Source organism: Ammospiza caudacuta, chromosome 6 (assembly GCF_027887145.1).
Source record: "Ammospiza caudacuta isolate bAmmCau1 chromosome 6, bAmmCau1.pri, whole genome shotgun sequence".
NCBI lineage: Eukaryota > Metazoa > Chordata > Aves > Passeriformes > Passerellidae > Ammospiza > Ammospiza caudacuta.
In genome coordinates, this window is record NC_080598.1 from 29,225,463 (window position 1) to 29,242,268 (window position 16,806).

A 16,806-nucleotide genomic window follows, 5' to 3' on the forward strand; every position below is an offset into this window, starting at 1 on the left:
GCAGCAGTGTCATGCCAATCCCTCTGCCCTCTTCTGCTTCCCTCTGGCTCACCCTGCCCTCTGCATGGCTGAGGGTTTGCCAGCTGTACTCTTTTCATTCACAAAACATGTTCCAACCTAAGGTGTCCTAAAACAGCAGAAAAATTTTTGAAGGGATTCTGGAATTCCTTGCTGAGTTTCTTTTCTCCTGAAGGAAAAACCTCAATGGAGACAAGGTGTCTGGTTTCTTTTGGTATCCAATGAAGGCTGGAACTGTTTGTGTAAACAGCAGCTAAAGGTGCCTCTTCCTGCAGGAGCTGTTGCTTGGCATGGATGCAGCTGTGCTGTCTTCGGCCATGAGTCCTTGGCCCCCCTGGCCCTTGTCTGCCCCTGCCTAAGCCGGAGGCTCAGGCAGTGCTGAGCTTTAGGAAGGTGTGAACTAATACTGAGCCTTATTTCAGAGATGTGCTGGACCTGGATGTCACTATAAAATGTTATGTAGCTAGAGTAAAACATGATTTGATCAACCATTAGTGTCCCTCTGGGGCCTGGCTGGAGCCACATTTGTATGCTCAGCCTTGGAAAGGCAGCAGGCCTGGGAAAGGTCCCCCTGCCTGGGCAGTCCTGTGTGGCAGCAGGACACTGGGATGGATGGGGGTCAGTGGAGCCCCACCTGTGCCCCTCGAATTCAGGGTTGGGGCAGCTGCTGGCCTGCTTTGGGCTGTGTGGGAGATGCTGGTGTGGCCTCTGATGGGGGGACAGGTTAAGGGGCTGGATAACTTCAAATGGGCCAAGCTTCAGCAAACTTCAAACACATGTGAAGGTTTCCATATATGAGATGGATAACACAGCTGTACAATTTTCCTGCTCTGGTTATTTTGATATCTTTTCTAATGGTCTAGGTCTGATGTGATCGTGTTTTAACTTCTGTTAAGGTGACTGGCTGTAAAACCATAACAAGAAAAGGAGTTGCTGGCAAACCTTTTGCAAGGACAAGGATTAACTCCTGCTCCCCAACCAGTGTCTGCACGTCTAGATTACAATGACTAGTTGGTTTTAAAAAATGGCTCAAGCAGACTTGCAGCTCGTGAAGCTTTTGGAAAGCTTTGAATTTGCTTCCTTAGCTTTTGAATGCCTATGGCAAAAAAATCTCACCCCACAAATGTTTTGTGGCTCTGACATGTGGGGCAATCAACTTGAACTGGGAGGCTTAGTCTTCAGGAAAAAAATTTAATAAACGGCTCCCACCAGGCGAGCTGAACTGATGGCAGCCACAGTGGGAATTGTTACTACTGTGCTCCAGTGTAGACAAGGCCTCATTGTCTGGCTTTGATGGGGAAAATGTCCAGTTTTGCAAAGTTTGCTGAGCAAGGGAGAAAATAATTATATTGCAGATCAGCTTACAAGGGGCACATTCATGTTTGAAAGAAAACTCAATTTTCATAGAGTGAGGAAGAAAAGCAAAACTGTCGAAGGAAAAAGCCAGCGGCATTGGTGACCTACTAAAATTGCCTCAAGTCAGAAGTTATTCCTGGCTGAAGGTGAGTCCCAGGAGGCTGGATCCTTGGCTCTGGCTAAGAGGCAGACAGTGCAAGTGGGAAGTGTGCAGGAAACCAAGCACTCCTCTGCCTCTGAGGATGCTCTGTGCTGCCGGCACTGGGTGCGAGGCAGAGGGCGGAGCCCTTGTATGGCTGGACACGGAGCTGCTGCTGCAGCTGCCTTACTTCAGGCCCCAGTGCTCTCGTGTCCCCGAGCTCCCCCATGGGCATTGCCAGGGCAGAAGCTGTGGTAGCAGAGTCCCACATCCCCATCCTCTGCCTGCAGCCCCAGGAGCCCACAGGGGCTTCAGACAGGCCAGTACCCCCACAGGTCACACAGCCCTATCACCATCCCTGGGCGTGTGACCGGCCACAGCAGCACCACTGCCTCGGGTCTGCCCAACTCCCAGTTTTAAACTCCTGGTTGCTGCAGCTGAGTAGTATTTGCAGTATTTGAACAAAACATTGGAAGTGTTTCGGTTCATGTGCTTCTATTTAGGAAGACCACAGGGCAAATGGTGAAGGAAAATGCTTTACAGCACTACGCTGGCTGTGATGAGCCACATGCAGCCAGCCCTGGCTGCTGATTCCCACTGGCATGAGAAGTATCTGCTGAAGCCATTTTGGTTGTCTCCCCAAGGGGGAGGATGTAATTATCTTCTTTTTGCAAGATTGCATGTAATTTTCTCTTCACTATCTTTAAAAAAAAAAGAAAATTGAAGCAGAAGCAGAAATGAACTGTGCAACAAGCTGATACCTATTAATTCTTTCATTAGATTGAAAGCAAATCTCCAATGAATCTAGTGCTATAAATCTTGGGGGGTTTGTGAGCATTTCTCTCAAGGAAGCATGCACTCTTCTCTTTGCAGGAAGCTGCAAAACCAGCAGAAATCCAGTTTGTTGTCATGACAATGTCAGTCGTTGCCTTCTCTGTATGCCAAATCACAGGCATTCATAGGATCACAGAAAAATTCACATAGGAAAGGCCTTCTGGAGATCTATAGTCCAGCTTCCTGTCCAGGGCAGGGGCAGTCATGAGATCAAATCAGGCTGGTCAGGTTTTTCTCCATCCAGGAATTAGAAACCTCAAGGGGTGGAGATAGTGCCTCTTCCTGGGCAACATTTCACGTCTGTTGCTCCCTATCTTCTAGGCTTCCTAATTCTAGTCATTCTGAGAATAATATTTGGGTTTGCCATGACCTTGGTATTTAGTCACCATGTTTTCTTTTTTTTCACCTCTGTGAGAGTGTGATCTGGCTATACTTTTATATTTCCGTCTCAGTCAGTTGTCCTGCCAGATGACTAATGGGCTGTGTGCAATTTTCTTGGATTTGACATTTGTTTTCTGCCCACATTGGCACTGCTTAAGGAAAGCATCCCTAGTCAGACCTATATTTGCACATTAGCAAAGGGAACAAATGCATCCATACAGAGAAGTTGAATGTGCAGTTGGGTGCTCTTCAGAGAGGCTTGTAAGCATGCAAAAGTTGCCATTAATCCCAGTCCTTCCTATTTGTTGTCATCTATGTGAAGTGTGCTGGACTAAAGAAAGGAGAGAGCATGTGTGTTTTTGCGTGTCCTTGTCCTGAAGGGCACCCACTTGCCAACTCTCTTTTAACAGGATTGTTTCATGAGTTTTGTGTTTCACTCTCCTCCTGCTGGTATTGTATTTAGCATACCATGTCCTGTCCAAGGACCAGCTGCTGTCCAAGGTTTGTCTTGTTTAATTGAATTATGGTTGTCATGGGGAGTGGAAAGTTCAGATTTCGTTCTGCATGGTGAATTTTGCAAGCCAAGGTATATTACAGAGAAAGGGGGAAGCCTGGATCTCAAAGTCTGTGTCAAGGAGCAAGAGGTTAAATGGAGGGATTTTAAAAGACGTTTATGGTAATTTGTTGTCCTAGTTCCCAAGGAAATTAAGTTATAGTTGGGTAAAAAATTTAGGCTTATTGGAAAACCCCAGTTCCACAACCCTATGCCACAGCTCTTGTTATGCCTATCTCCATGTCATCTCTCGGGTTGCTGGACAGAGTCAGAGTCTGCCCTGGGACCGAGTTGTTCTTTGCATCTGACATCTACTAAAATCCTCTCAGAGTCTTTTTAGAGAAGCAAGCACAAGCAAAGGGACAGACATTGACTCCATACTGCTAGGTAGGATACTGGCAATGCATCAGGAAAACTACAAATAGATGCAGTGCCAGCATTTCTGGTATTTGGTTTCTGAAAAGCATGACGTAGTTTGCAATTCATTCCCTGTGCCTTCCTCCAGCATCTCTAAAGTGAGAGGCTGGAGCCTGGTGTTCAGGGACACCACAGTGCTAAGCAGGGACATCACAGGCTCTGTGACTCCTATGGGCCTATGACCTCTGTGCCAACCTGACATACGGACCCCAACACAGCCCTGCCTGCAGGAGGGGGACACAGAGATGGGCACCCCGGTGGGAAGCAGCAGAACATCTCTGTGGAGGGGTCTGGAGCACAACAGGAAGTTTTGGGAAAAGCTGTCTTGCAAGGTTTTGGTTTGATATTTACTTTTGTCTTTAAAGGATGTGAGAGGCAAAAAGTAGTGCAAATAAAGGAAACATTCATGAGATGTTCCTCTCCAAGCAGGAGTTCATGAGAACAGATGGGAAAACTGAGGCAAAAACGGTGCCTGAAACCCGTCCAGCTGAGTATGTCCCAACAGCATGAGAGATTTAGTGGGATAACTTCCATGCTCTATTGCATTTGATTTTCCAGCATTCACACTTCAGGCATTATGGGGAGGGCAGGGTTGTGACATGAGAGGAAATTTAGGACATCATCATTGTGCTAAGTGTGATTGTGGGAGCAAAGTGAGCAGCTGTGCAAACTGATACAAATGGGTGGGTTTCATGGCCTGCAAGATAACACTTGGACATCACTTGTTATCAGAGGGATCTATTATTTGCTTGCTCACTTACAGTTTTTCTCTAGTTCTTTCATTTTGCTAACATAGTAACAATAAAAGGCATCTGAGGAGGCCATACACCACAACCAAGCTGTAAGATCTGTCATGCTGTCTTTTTTCTCAGGGCAAATCCCAAAGCTGCCTGAGTTCTGGTTTACATTGTCAACTTGTTGCTGAGCATCAAGAGCAGGACTAACTCCAGTCGGGGCACTGCCTGCTTTGGGCTTGCAGAAGATATTCATGCTGCATCATTCTTATTAATCACAGCTCTCTGAAAACATAAGACATGGGATGGAGGAAAATGAAACAAACAGGCTTATTTAGGTCAATTACAAAAGTACGGGCTAATTGCAAACAAAGTGGCAAAACAGGAACGGTCGAGGCTCAGAGGAAAACAATGTGAACAGTGACCTACATTCTCTTGGGGAGTGGGGGGAGGTTAGACAGCAGGCCATTGGGAACAGCAGCTCAGCAGAGAGGGGTTAGCAGGCATCTCTCCTTTCAGGTCCCTGGGCCAGGGCCAGCCTCTGTGCCGAGTGCCATCCGTGCAGTCCGTGCAGAGCTGGCCTAAGCACATAAGGACATTCAGGCAGACATCAGCCAAGCGATGCAGTGGCATTGTTCCTGTCTGGTGTTTAGTCCCATAGAAAGCTGCAAAGCCTCTTCTGTGAGGGCAGAACCTGGAAAATAACAGCTCCCTGCTTTCCTTTGCAGAACAGTCTGGGAGTGAAGATGGTTACTTTGTATGCTCTTGCTTATGCTGCCAGAGGGAGGACAAGTGAAGGAGAATCAGTTGTTTAAAACACATGCTGGAAAACCTATCTTGTGATCCCTTTCTGTGCTTGTAACAGTAAGGAACTCTCTCTAATCTAACCTGGTCCAACATAACATAGCTCAACCCAACCTTGGTACAGTGAACTGGCCTCTGGGTGATCTTAGAGCAGCCAAGCAGCACTTTCAGCCTCTCCTCAGTGAGCCCTTGCAAGTATTTTAGGACATTTGTGCAAAGTAGCTCTTCTTGGCTACTTTCACAAACACCTTAAACCCACTGCAAACAAGATGAAGCGTGTAGATGCCTGAAGCCCCTCTCACTCAAAAAAATTTATGGCCCCAAAATTGGGAAAGGTATAAAGTGATTGCTCTAAGGGAGGCCTTTATCTCTCCTCACAGAGTTCAATGGTAATTTCATCCTGGGGTAGGTATTTCCAGAAAGCAGTAATTAGGGAGAACAATGGAAGACAAATAACTCCTACAAACAGAAACAAGGATTTGGCATCCCCTATTTACGTACCAGTTCAGTCAAATGCTTTCCTATCATGTGGTTTTCAGATCTGGACTCCCTTTGCAAGTAAGAGTGTCCAACATCCAATCTCTGTGTGCCTGCCAGCCCTGGCACCTGTCCAGTCAATGGGAGACATCCTTCTCCTATCTGCATGGTGCTGCTCTTGTCTCTACCCACATCTAATGTCCCAGATAACTACGGTCTAAAAGTGACAGAGTTCATGCAACACCGCAATCCCATTGAGGGCTTTTGAGACTGTCAAACCATTTGGTCCTGTGTGTAAATGGGGCCAGACTCTGCTAGATCTAAGCTTGAGAGGACTCCTGGGGACTGGCCTGAGTACCATGTCGTGGCTTGTCTGACCAGCCAAAGCTGTGATGGTGGCCCAGTGTCCGAGCTAAGTTTTACCTCAGTACTTGATGTTTATCCTCCCTCGTAACCTCCACGCAGCCAGCAGGAAGCACAACACACTCACATTCAGCAGCTACCACACAGCATTTCTCATCCCTTGCCACTGAGAAACGGACAACAGAGACAGGTCCTGCTTCTGGTGGAAATTTCATGGGGTTGTATCATCATTTATCTCCCTCCACAAGCTGGCTAATGCACAAATGTGTGGGCCAGGCCACAGCTAGTGGGGATAGCTGCTCACACATCTAGCGTTGCACTAGTGGAGGGGCTGGAGCAGTAGTGGGGGCTGTGGCCTTGCTCTAGGGAGCCCCTGGCCCCTGCAGTGCCCTGCCAGGCTTGTCTGCCCCTGCAGCACTCCGGTGCTGCTGAGGCTCTCCTGAGCTGTGTGCTGCCCAAGGCGGCTGTGGGAAGTCCACAGCCATTCCTCCAGGCTTCAGTCAGCCAGTACAGATTTTTTTTTTATCAATCACATCTGCCACAGCACAGCAGGCTGGAAAGCGCACCTGACTGCGCACCGGATGCACATGTGCCTCAGGCACCAGGTGAGTCAGAACATGGCCTTGCTTTGACAGCTGAATGGACACTTGTGTACATTTTGCTAATTATGTTAAAAATAGTTTTAATTGAGTGCATGAGTTTTGCTGATCCCTCAAAATACAGGAGTGAGACATAAGCAGATTAGTTCACCTGTTACAATAGCAGAATCAAAACTGAAATGGATTTGTAATTTTTCCTTCAGTTTAGGGGACATTCTTCTAATTCAGAAATAAACAAGTGTAGCTGTGCCTGGGATTTACAAGTACATCTCTACACATTTTGTCTTATTCCAGAAACTATTAGTCCTTAGTGGATACAAGTCTTTTCTAAGCAGTAACTTTATGTCTTCAGCTGGACTTTCTATACTACACATTTTGTTTGCATTCCCCACTGTTTCGCTTTATCAGCACAATTTCCTAGCAACCAGCTGAATGGCATTCATGCATGTATATTTTTCTTTTTTTAAAGCACAGCTGGGATCTATGATATAAGCGTATTTTCCCTGGATGCATTATGAACCATAGATGTCTACATGACTTTTCAATGGGAACACATGAAGAAAAGATCCTGTGTAACTGCTGGCTGGATTCTAAACATTTCAAGTCAGGTATCAGGAGCCTGATAAAAAGGCCTAAGCTATGGTTGGAAACAATTTCTAGAAATTCATTCTGCTTATCCCTTGTAGCTGTGGCAATAAATGAGAGAGAGGAAGAGACAAAGCTCACTGCCAGCAAACAAGGCAACAAAACCAACTAACTCTGCTTGGGTTTCATCACCTGACCTAGCGTACATTGAGCTTTGGAGACCTCTGTATGCCCAGAAAAGAACTCTTGGTGCTTTTTGCTGGGGCAAATTCATATTTAATTAAGAGGTTAATAATGAAATTATTATTAAGTTCACAGTTATTTTCATGGTTGGATAAAAGTTAAACATGAAATGCCCTCTGTTTACTGCCTGGTAACTGCTTTTCTTCTTTTACACTCTACCTGTCTAGTTTCTCATACATTGTACATATATGTTATTTTTATTCTGGACTAGACCAAAGCTGTTTATCTTTCCTCCTCCACCCTCTCTCCACATCTGAATGCCTGCTGTTCACTGCTTTAACAAGAAGTCAACATGAGGAAAAAGCCATAATGACCCTGCTGAATCAACATCCTGTGAGGCTGAAATGACAGTCATTATCCTATCTGGAAAGAAGCACTATGATCCTTTGGAGGTTGGAGGGTAGGCAGCTCTTACAGAAGAAGACCAAATGCTTTTCTTACACAGAGTTTAAAGCTTATGTTCACTGCTCTTCACTTGGCCTGAAAGCTGCTCAGGAACATAGCAGTGAGGGCATGGAGAAAAATGTCTGTCCCCACTACTTCTGCAGGCACACATGAAGGTGATCAACCCATGTGGGAGCTATGAATCTGCATGAGTGTGATGCTGCTCCCTGGCTAACTCACCTGGTCACTGATCTGGCCTCAATTGCTCATGCTGGCTGCCACAGCCTCCAGTTTGGAGCTCCCTCTAGTACCAGAGAGCAGGTCAGCTCCAGCACACCGGTGTCTGAAAAAATGAAATCCTTTCTCAGTTCTGTTTCTCTGACAAAAAAAAAAAAAAAAAATTAAATGGCAAAACCCCAAGCTGAGCAAGCCACCACTCAGGGGCTTGGCTGTGACATGCTATCAGCACGTCAGGGTTTCAGAGGCACAGAGCACCTTGCAGCCCCATCACACAGAGAGTTTGGAAAGCACTTAGTGTATCCAGTCAGGGGACTACATCTGCTCTCAGCATGTCAGCACGACGGTCTGGAGACTCAGCCCATGCTCCCTGCCTGGCCACAGGTGATGAGAAGAGCTTTTTAAGGAGAACATGTTCAAGGAAAGGTTTAATATCACACTGAGAGGGCTCATGTAGCACTTCTGCTCTGTTGCTTTGTGTCTTCTTTTAATGTGCTCTTATTTTATCACTATATTCTTAACTGGGAAAGTAACTTTTTAAAAAAAAATCACTTCCAAAATGTTCCTTTTGCTTGGAGCCCTACAGGATTTCAGAACTATTGCAAAATGCTATTTCTTAGAAAAGCATGGAGGATTTCTGCAACAGAGAAAAAACTTTTCAGATACTTCATTACCTAGTGCTTAAAAATATGGCATTTAATTTGTTGAGGCATCTGTTCTTTCATTACTTAAGGCATCTCTCAGAAAGACTTCTTTGAGAACACATAATTCAAGAGGAAATGCTGAAAACGTCAAAGATAAATGACATAATTTATTCATGGTACATTATCCTTTCTGTCAAAGAAGAATTCATGACTCTAGAGTGAAGCTGAAAGTCCTGTTGCTTTTGGTTATCACTAACTGATCTCAGTCAAGGCACTGGCCTATGGAGATGAGCCCTACAGGAACATACTGTAAAAACACAAGCCTTGTTCAGAAATAAAGGTAATCTGTGGCAATAGTGAGGAGGCAATAATGGCACTTTAACAAAAGAAACAGCAGCAAGCTCTGGGGTGAGTGAGCACAGAGTGAAGCACTTGCCCAGCACAAGTCACACATGCACCTTTAATGAGCTTCAACACAGTGGCTGGCCAGCAGATTACCAGCTTGACTGCTGCCATAGGAAAGCTTATTTTGGACACCACGAGCAAGAGTAACATCAGGAAGCTTGTCATGGAGCAGCAGGTTTACCAATTGCTTCTAGCCATGCCACTGGATGAAAAGCAGTTTCTCCATTTCAAGTGGGTTGGTATTTCTTGGAGGATAGGGCTGGGAGAACAGAAGCCATGCAGGACAGCATCATCTGCTCTGGTTTCACTCCAGCTAAAGCTCCAGTGGTTGTAGAGTTAGTGCAAGGGTTTTTCATTTTCATAACCTTTCACAAATTTGATACTACAACTGGAAAATTGTATATGTCTAACAATGAAACAGGTGTGTGGTGAGACTTGTACTGGAATACCTAGAGGAAACTAGTGTTTCCTGCCTGTTTCCCTTTTGTGTTATTTAGATCAAAGAAAAAAAGAGCAAGTGTTTTTATTAATGAAACTATAGAAAAAGTTTCTTTAAAAAACCACTGGCAAGATCTTTCTCCTTAGGACAAAATGAAGAAACTGTGACATTTCATGCTGCTTCAAAAATAACTAGAAAGGTAGTATGCTGTAGTCTGAAAATCTGAAACATCCGTTGCCTGTCCCAGTTCCTTTTCAGTGAATTTAGAAGTCCAGTGATGTTTCAGAGTTAGCCTGTCTCTTCAGTCGCTTCACAGACACAAAGAATTGTAATCACAAATCACATTATGCTGTGCTCAGCTTCCAACAAAAGAGGAACAATTCTACTTGCATTTAAACAGCGTCTCCCAAGCATACATCTCAGCTGTCCCTTGTTTTCAAAGCCATCCCTCAGCTCTTTCCCCAATGCATGCACTTCTCCCAAATGTGATGGCTCTAAAGTTTTAGTGTTGAACAGCAGAAATTTAAGAACTATTGACTACATTTTTTTTCCTGTGCAGTGCCAGGTCCTAGTCCTGTACAGGCTGGTGCCCTTTTCGAACTCTATATCCACCGTGAGTAGTTCCACTCACTAGAACTGATAGCCTGGATTAAGCTAACCATATGTGTAAATCTTCCTACAAGAGGGATTTTATTTTTGCTGCAACAGCAGGCCTGGTTTCCTTCACGAGTTTCTCCTCACCCTTAGCATAAAGACACTGTTGTTGAGCAATAGGACAAGAGGTTTGGTAGGAATGGACAGCATTCACATTTTCCAAAAGAATCCTTTTTTATGTGCCACCTCTCAGTTGTAGACTATGTCTGGGGCTGAAAGCTAAGACACCCATACGATTCCATGATTCTATATATACACTCTTAGCTCCATGGACATCAATTACTTTCATTTTAAAAACAATTGCAATGTTACCAACTCTTGCAATTTTGTTGTAAATCCCACAAAATTTGATATCTTTTGAAAAGCCATAGTTCCCAGAAACTTATGACATTTTGACACAGCAACAAGCATGGATTTCTCCTTGGCACATGTATCAAAACAAAAGCTATCAAAGGTTAGACACTGACATTTTAAATTCACTTCCTGCAAGTTACTGATAGAGATTAGCAGTATGCCCTATGGGTGTTTTCATCAATTTATGCAGGTTTCTGACCAGATAAACCTTAAGATCCTAGTCCTGCAAGCCCTTGTGCCTGCTCAGAATCCCACCTGGAATGCAAACAAACTTTTCCTGAAATTCCAGTGGCGCAGGTTCACACAGTCACAAGCTGTGATGCTGGCAGTGTGCTGGTGACCATGGGGAAGACCATAGCCCATGTGGATCATTTGTCATTGTAAATCTCTGCCTGAACTTCAGCAAATTTTCATGGCCTGTATTTTTGGAAAGATCCTCTCCAGTTGCTATGAATAGTCTGGATTTGAGTTAGTCACTGAAGCCGGGACAGTCACCAAAGAAAGGGAGTAGGCCACCCACAGCAGGCAACAGGGAGCCAGAAAGATACTCCAAGGATGTGGGAAAAATGCAGTAAATGGCAGGGCATGTTAAGGAAGAGGGAGCTAGCAGGACTTTCCCATGCTGTGAAAGGCTGGTTTCCTTCCCCCCTTTAGGGTTCTGTTAATACATGCAATGTCTTTGGGCTGAAAGACAGAGCTGCATCCTAAAGGTATGCCTTCTGACAGCAATTCAGGCTTGCTGGCTTGTGAGATCTGCCTCCCCACCTCCTCTCATGTGGTTAGTAGCTGCCATGGCATAGTAGGGCAGCTTCTCTCTCTTCCCCCTTGGGAAGCAAAGGAATTGGCATAGTGGCTCCTGATCTCTTCCTTGGGGAATGGGTATTAGACAGCCTCAGGGCAAAACCCTCTTGCTGGCCTGATCTGTATTGTGTATTTGCTTCTAGGCTCTCACCTACTAGGAGCCAGCACACAAGTGTCCAAATTTTTGACTCCATGGGGTGTCTTGATGTGCCAGTGGGCTGCCAGACTCCTAACAAAAACTTTGAAGAGCCGAGGGGAGAAGGAACTCCAGGACTTCTTCATAGTTGGGAACCTATCCAGTGGGGCCCTGCCATTGTGTGGTTGTAGGCTCCCATGGTCATCCAGGAATACCCAGCTCAGGTGCTCATGGGTGTGCCTTTGCCAGCAGCCTCCACACCACCTCTGTGAACATCCTAGCCCTGGTAAAAGATCCACACACCAGATGTGAAGTGTCAGCTGTCCCACACTATAGGGGCACAAGGTGACATTCTCTGTCCCCTCTCCCACCCCAGAGCAGCAGGGTGACAAGGTCTCATGGTCCCCTTCCCCAGGAGGCTCCTATTGTGGCACAGGCAGGATGTGGTGACCAGCTGGGAAGGGCCAGGCAGGTGTGTGGGGCAGTCAGGTCACTGTGACACCCCCAGCGACAGCAACACCCCAGGCATGGTGTGCCGACCCACTCTGAAGGGGGAGGAAGCACCCAAAATTTGTAAATGCTTTTGTTCAAAAGAAACAACTCCAGTCAGAGGATTGGCAAACAGGGCAGTTGAATTGCAGACACACTAACTCACACCAACAATTCAACCCGTTTGAGAGACCAAGATGGGTTACATGACATCGGCTGTTGTCCTACCTCTTGTATTATGTATGGGCCAATTTTCCAGATTTCTGGTGTTGTTGTTCAAGGGATGCTCCATATTTGCTTAACTGTTGTTGGCAAGAGTAGTTTGGTTATTTTTGGGAACTACCATATTAAGTTTGGATGTTAAGCTAACCCGTATTCCATTTCTGCCGGAGACACTACAGTAACAGGTTCAACCAGGAAAAGATGGACAGGGTGACAAGGTGACAGGGCACGGTGGAGGTGGAGGGCGCAGCCATGGGTGCTGAGGGGAGGCGGGCGTGGTAGGACGGGCCTCGAACGTGCCTTTGACCTTCCCCCGGGTCTCGCTTGACCCTTGCGGGGGAGACGCGCCCTCGGATTCCCATTAGAGCGTGACTGAGCTCGACCAGCGCCGGCGGCTTCCCCGGACCCGGCCCAACACAGGCTCCCTCCACAGAGCCCCAGCACGGCCGCCGCGCCGCGATCCCTCCGCCAGCGCCGCCCGTCTCCCTCCGCCGCCCCGGGGCCGCGGTTTGGCCCGCGCGAGCCGCCGTAGCGCGGCCGGGCCGGGGCCGGGGCCGGGGCGGGCGAACGGGCGGCGCGCCCCTGTGCTGGCGGGCTCGGCGGGCGGGTCCCGGCCTGGCCCCGGCGCCTGGCCCGCACCTGGCACTGCGGAGCCGCCCCCTCGCTGCCGCCCCCTCCCTGCCGCCGCCGCCCAGGGGACGGCCCCCGCCCCGCCCGCGGGGGCGGCCCGCGCCGCGGCCCCTCCTCGGGGCAGGCCGGCTGCATGGGCAGGCGCTGCGGGGCACCGCGGGTGCCGGGATCGCCGTTCCTGGGCGCCAGGTAGGAAACGTTCAACGCGGCGGGGCGCGCTGGGGCGGGGGGAGGAGGCGCAGCCCCTGACCCGCAGTGCTGCCGCCGCAGGGAGGAGGCTGCCGGCTGCGCTGGCTTGGACTTCTCTCTTCCTCCCCGCGCTTGTCTCCCCTTCTCTCTGTCTCTCTCTTTCTTCCCCCCGCCCCCATTTTGCACAGAAGCCGGGAGGATCATTCACTGCAGGCTCTGACTGCATCCCTCTTTCCTCCCGCCACCACCTTCTACTTCGGGAAAGGTGGAGGTGTTGGCCGGGGGTCTGTAATCCTTGGCAGCAGCTATAGTGCCTCCTTGGTTCACTTTATAAATAGGGGTGGGGGGACGTGGAAACATCAAGTGCCTTTATTATCTGCTATCACACACTATGTAATTGTGTGGACTTAAAGCAGAGATAGATTTGTGAGAGTTAAAAACTCCCCCGTGTGTATTCTGGAGGTTTTTCTGCGACTCGGTGTTTAATAGTCAAGTACAGCATTGTGCTTTCCAGGCTGTGAAGCATAAGGTGGAATGGACATGTAAGGAGCTAAAGCAAGGGGTGGGAATTTTTGTCTTTTTCATAAGATGATATTGAAATGCAAAATATAAATTTTGGATTTGGGAATTGGTGTAGATGTGTTAATTGATACTAAATGGATGATAATTTGTGTGGAAACCTCTGAAAATAGTAATGCTGCCTCCATCCGTGTAAGCGCTTGTGTTCATATTTCTTGCAAAGAATGAGGCTAGAATTCAATTTACTGTGAATATCATATTGACTCACGGTGCATCTTTCAGTTTAGATTGCTGCTGATTTGATCCTCTGGAATCTGCAAAAGGAAAGTCTGCCAGGCTCTGTGAATAGCTTTGCAGTGTAACAGGAGTGGAGTTCCCGAGCAGAATTGCCGAGAGATATGTGAATGCGTGGGAGCCAAGCTGAGCCCATCGGTGTTTCTGCCTCAAACCTGGGCTCGTTCCCCAGGCACAGCCTGTGTGTGGGGTGAACACCTCCGTGGCACCTGGAGATGATGTCAGTCGAAGGGTCTACGATAACGAGTCGCATCAAAAATCTGCTTCGCTCCCCTTCCATTAAGCTGAGGAGAAGCAAGCCTGGGAACAAGCGAGAAGATATAGGCAGCAAGGTGAGTGCTGTGTGGTGCAGCAGCGTGCTTTAACTTTGTTGCATAAGTTTCCATCTGTACTGGTGATACTGCTTTGGGAGACTTGGTATAACTGTAGAGTGATGCAGAGGAACTAACTGATCTCTGACTGATCCTTCCTGAAGCTTGTGTCCCTCTTTTGAAGTATTCTTTTTGCTTGTGTGATATGAACCCAGTCTGTATCAGAAAGCTTTTGGAATTTCCCACACGGTGGTGTGTGGAGTTGTTACAGATGACTGACAGGAGGAATGCAGTGCTGCTTCTTCCTCCACGTTACCAGCTGCTCCACGTTACTGGGAGCTGAGGATACAGAAACACCTCTTGTGTGTAGGCAATTGCTCTCACCCTGCAAAGGAGAGTTCTGTGAGCATGTGGGGAAGGGAAGGATGATATGAAAGATGTGAAACATGTCTTGGAGGTATCTGTTCAGATAGCATCTGTGTTCTACAGATTGGGATTTGCTTTTTTCTGTATGCCTCAGACCTCCTTTCCTTGGGGTTATCTTCTGTTGGGTATAATTGGTTCTTAAAATCCGTCATTCTTCTTGGTGTTTTGGAGAATTCCTGACAGGCACTCACTGACTAGGAATTGACTGGTGTCATGAGGAGAGGATGACTTAAGCCTGGCTTCAGGGAGTGCAAGAGCTGGGTGGCATTGCTGACAGCAGGTGCCTCTGAGTCAGGGAACCTTGTTCTGTCCCTACCATTGATTCACCTGTAACCCTGGGCAAATCACTCAGCCTTTGTGTAGCTCTCTGTCTCCATAAATAGAAAACTTAAGCCCTCCCCTTTTGTGAAGACTTGCTAATAAATAAGAAATGCTTGTAATACATGTCTGAAAAGTGTATTCATTGGCTCAAAACAGTAATGTTTCAAAATGTCTCTCTTGAAGCAAAGAGTGTATCTAAAATTTCAGGGGAAATAAATGACACTGTGTCTAAAAATGGTCTTTCCCCAGCATGACATCCTGTTCTCAGAACTCTGGTTCAGGTCAGAGTTTCCCTTAGATGGCTCTTTAATATCAATGAGCACAGTATTCTTCTCTTGCCAAGCAAGAGAAAAACCTGCCTGGCTTCCTCAGAGTTGTCTAGGGGAAAGTCCTTGGTGCTTGTGCCTGACCTCAGTGTGTGCATGTGCATGTATGTACATTTCATGCAGTCTGTGGACTGCTGGTGAAATGTGCTTTGTTGGTGTTTGTTGGTCTGTATTCTGCAGTGACTTCTACTGGAAGACACAAAAGCCACTTGTACCTTCACATATGGTGGGCATTTGATTTTGGCTCTGTGGTCTGCACGCTTCTGTTCAGGGCTGGGACCTGCTGCTACATACCCTGGGTATTCTGTGGTACTTGTTTCATTTTGCTTTCCTTACATTTGTCTTTTGGGAGAGCTCCATTTTATCTTTCATGCTGTCTCCTAGTGTGCAGCCAGGGCTGTCTGAACCCCTGGGGAGGGATATCATTAATTCATTCTGCACCATCAAATTTGGGTTTCAGGGTTGGATTTTGTCTATCTTACTAGTGAGAGCCATTAATCAGTGAGGTGCAAAGGAACTGATGGGGAGTTTGCTGGTAGAATGAGTTTGGCTGGCAGAATCAGTTTGGCATTATGAGGAGTTAGGTGCAGGTGTTGGTTTCCTCAAGTGGTCTGCTCTGAATTAGCTCAGGTGAGTTAGGGTCTGCCATTGGTGGGCCAGCTGGAGGAGCCAAGGTGAAAGGGAGTGGGCCCTTTATCAAAGATCTTACAGATGTTGGGTATCTGTGGAGACACCCCCTCTGCTACACGTGTGCTCCTCTGCTTTCCAAGGTGAGAAGCAGTTCTGTTTTTCTAAAATAGCAGAAACAGCATTCAGTCTGCTATTTGGTGTGTGTAAAAACCCCTGGGACTAATGGTGACCATCATATACATCATTCCTGAGGGATCTTTTCTGACCGGCAGGAAGGAGTCTTTGAGGCATCTTTGTCTCTTGGACTTTATGAGAAATAACTGCTCTGAGAGCTGTATGAAACTGGTCAGGTGTAAGCATGGAAGGGTTAATGAAGTTGGTCATCACAGCTGGATGCTGCTTGGTTACATAGGATGGAGCTGGATGGACTGTTGCCCTAAATTAATGCCTGGAAGATGATATTGTGTTTTGCATACACAGATGTAGGTGAAGACCCAGCCCTCAACAGCTGTCTGAGTGCCTCAACTTTTTATTGCAGCCACGTGGTCTATTTAAGGTGGACAAGCACCCTGGGTGGCACTGCTTAAACTTCAATGAACTGTGGTGGTTTGGGTTTTTTCCCCTCCAGTGGGAAGTGTCCCAGCTCTTTCCTAAAGAACCCTTTGGGTGTGTGAGGCTTGCCAGGCTGTCTCAGTGGTTAGGGCCAGAGCCCTCGGGCAGTTTGTCATGCTGAAGAGAAGGCCTGTGAAATTGCCTCCTTTCAGTGAAGCAGCCGTGTACTGCTGGGCTGGCCGTGGGCAGTCTGTGGGAGGCTGGCTCTGCAGAGACCTGTTTGTGCATTGCTGTGGAAGGGGGAGTGTGGGTAAGGAGAGATATTTTGCATGATGGCTGT

At 47.2% G+C, this 16,806-nt stretch overlaps 1 protein-coding gene across 1 annotated transcript in view; it reads left to right on the top strand.

The window, feature by feature from the left end:
• The first annotated feature begins 13,022 nt into the window (after positions 1-13,022).
• The window catches only part of MAPKBP1 (mitogen-activated protein kinase binding protein 1), a 101,461-nt gene continuing 97,677 nt past the window's right edge, over positions 13,023-16,806 (top strand). The window contains exons 1-2 of the mRNA XM_058806574.1: positions 13,023-13,087; positions 13,894-14,232. Of these exons, the coding sequence (XP_058662557.1) occupies positions 14,116-14,232 (117 nt within the window). The 5' untranslated portion in view covers positions 13,023-13,087; positions 13,894-14,115. The remainder of the gene's footprint in view (positions 13,088-13,893; positions 14,233-16,806) is intronic.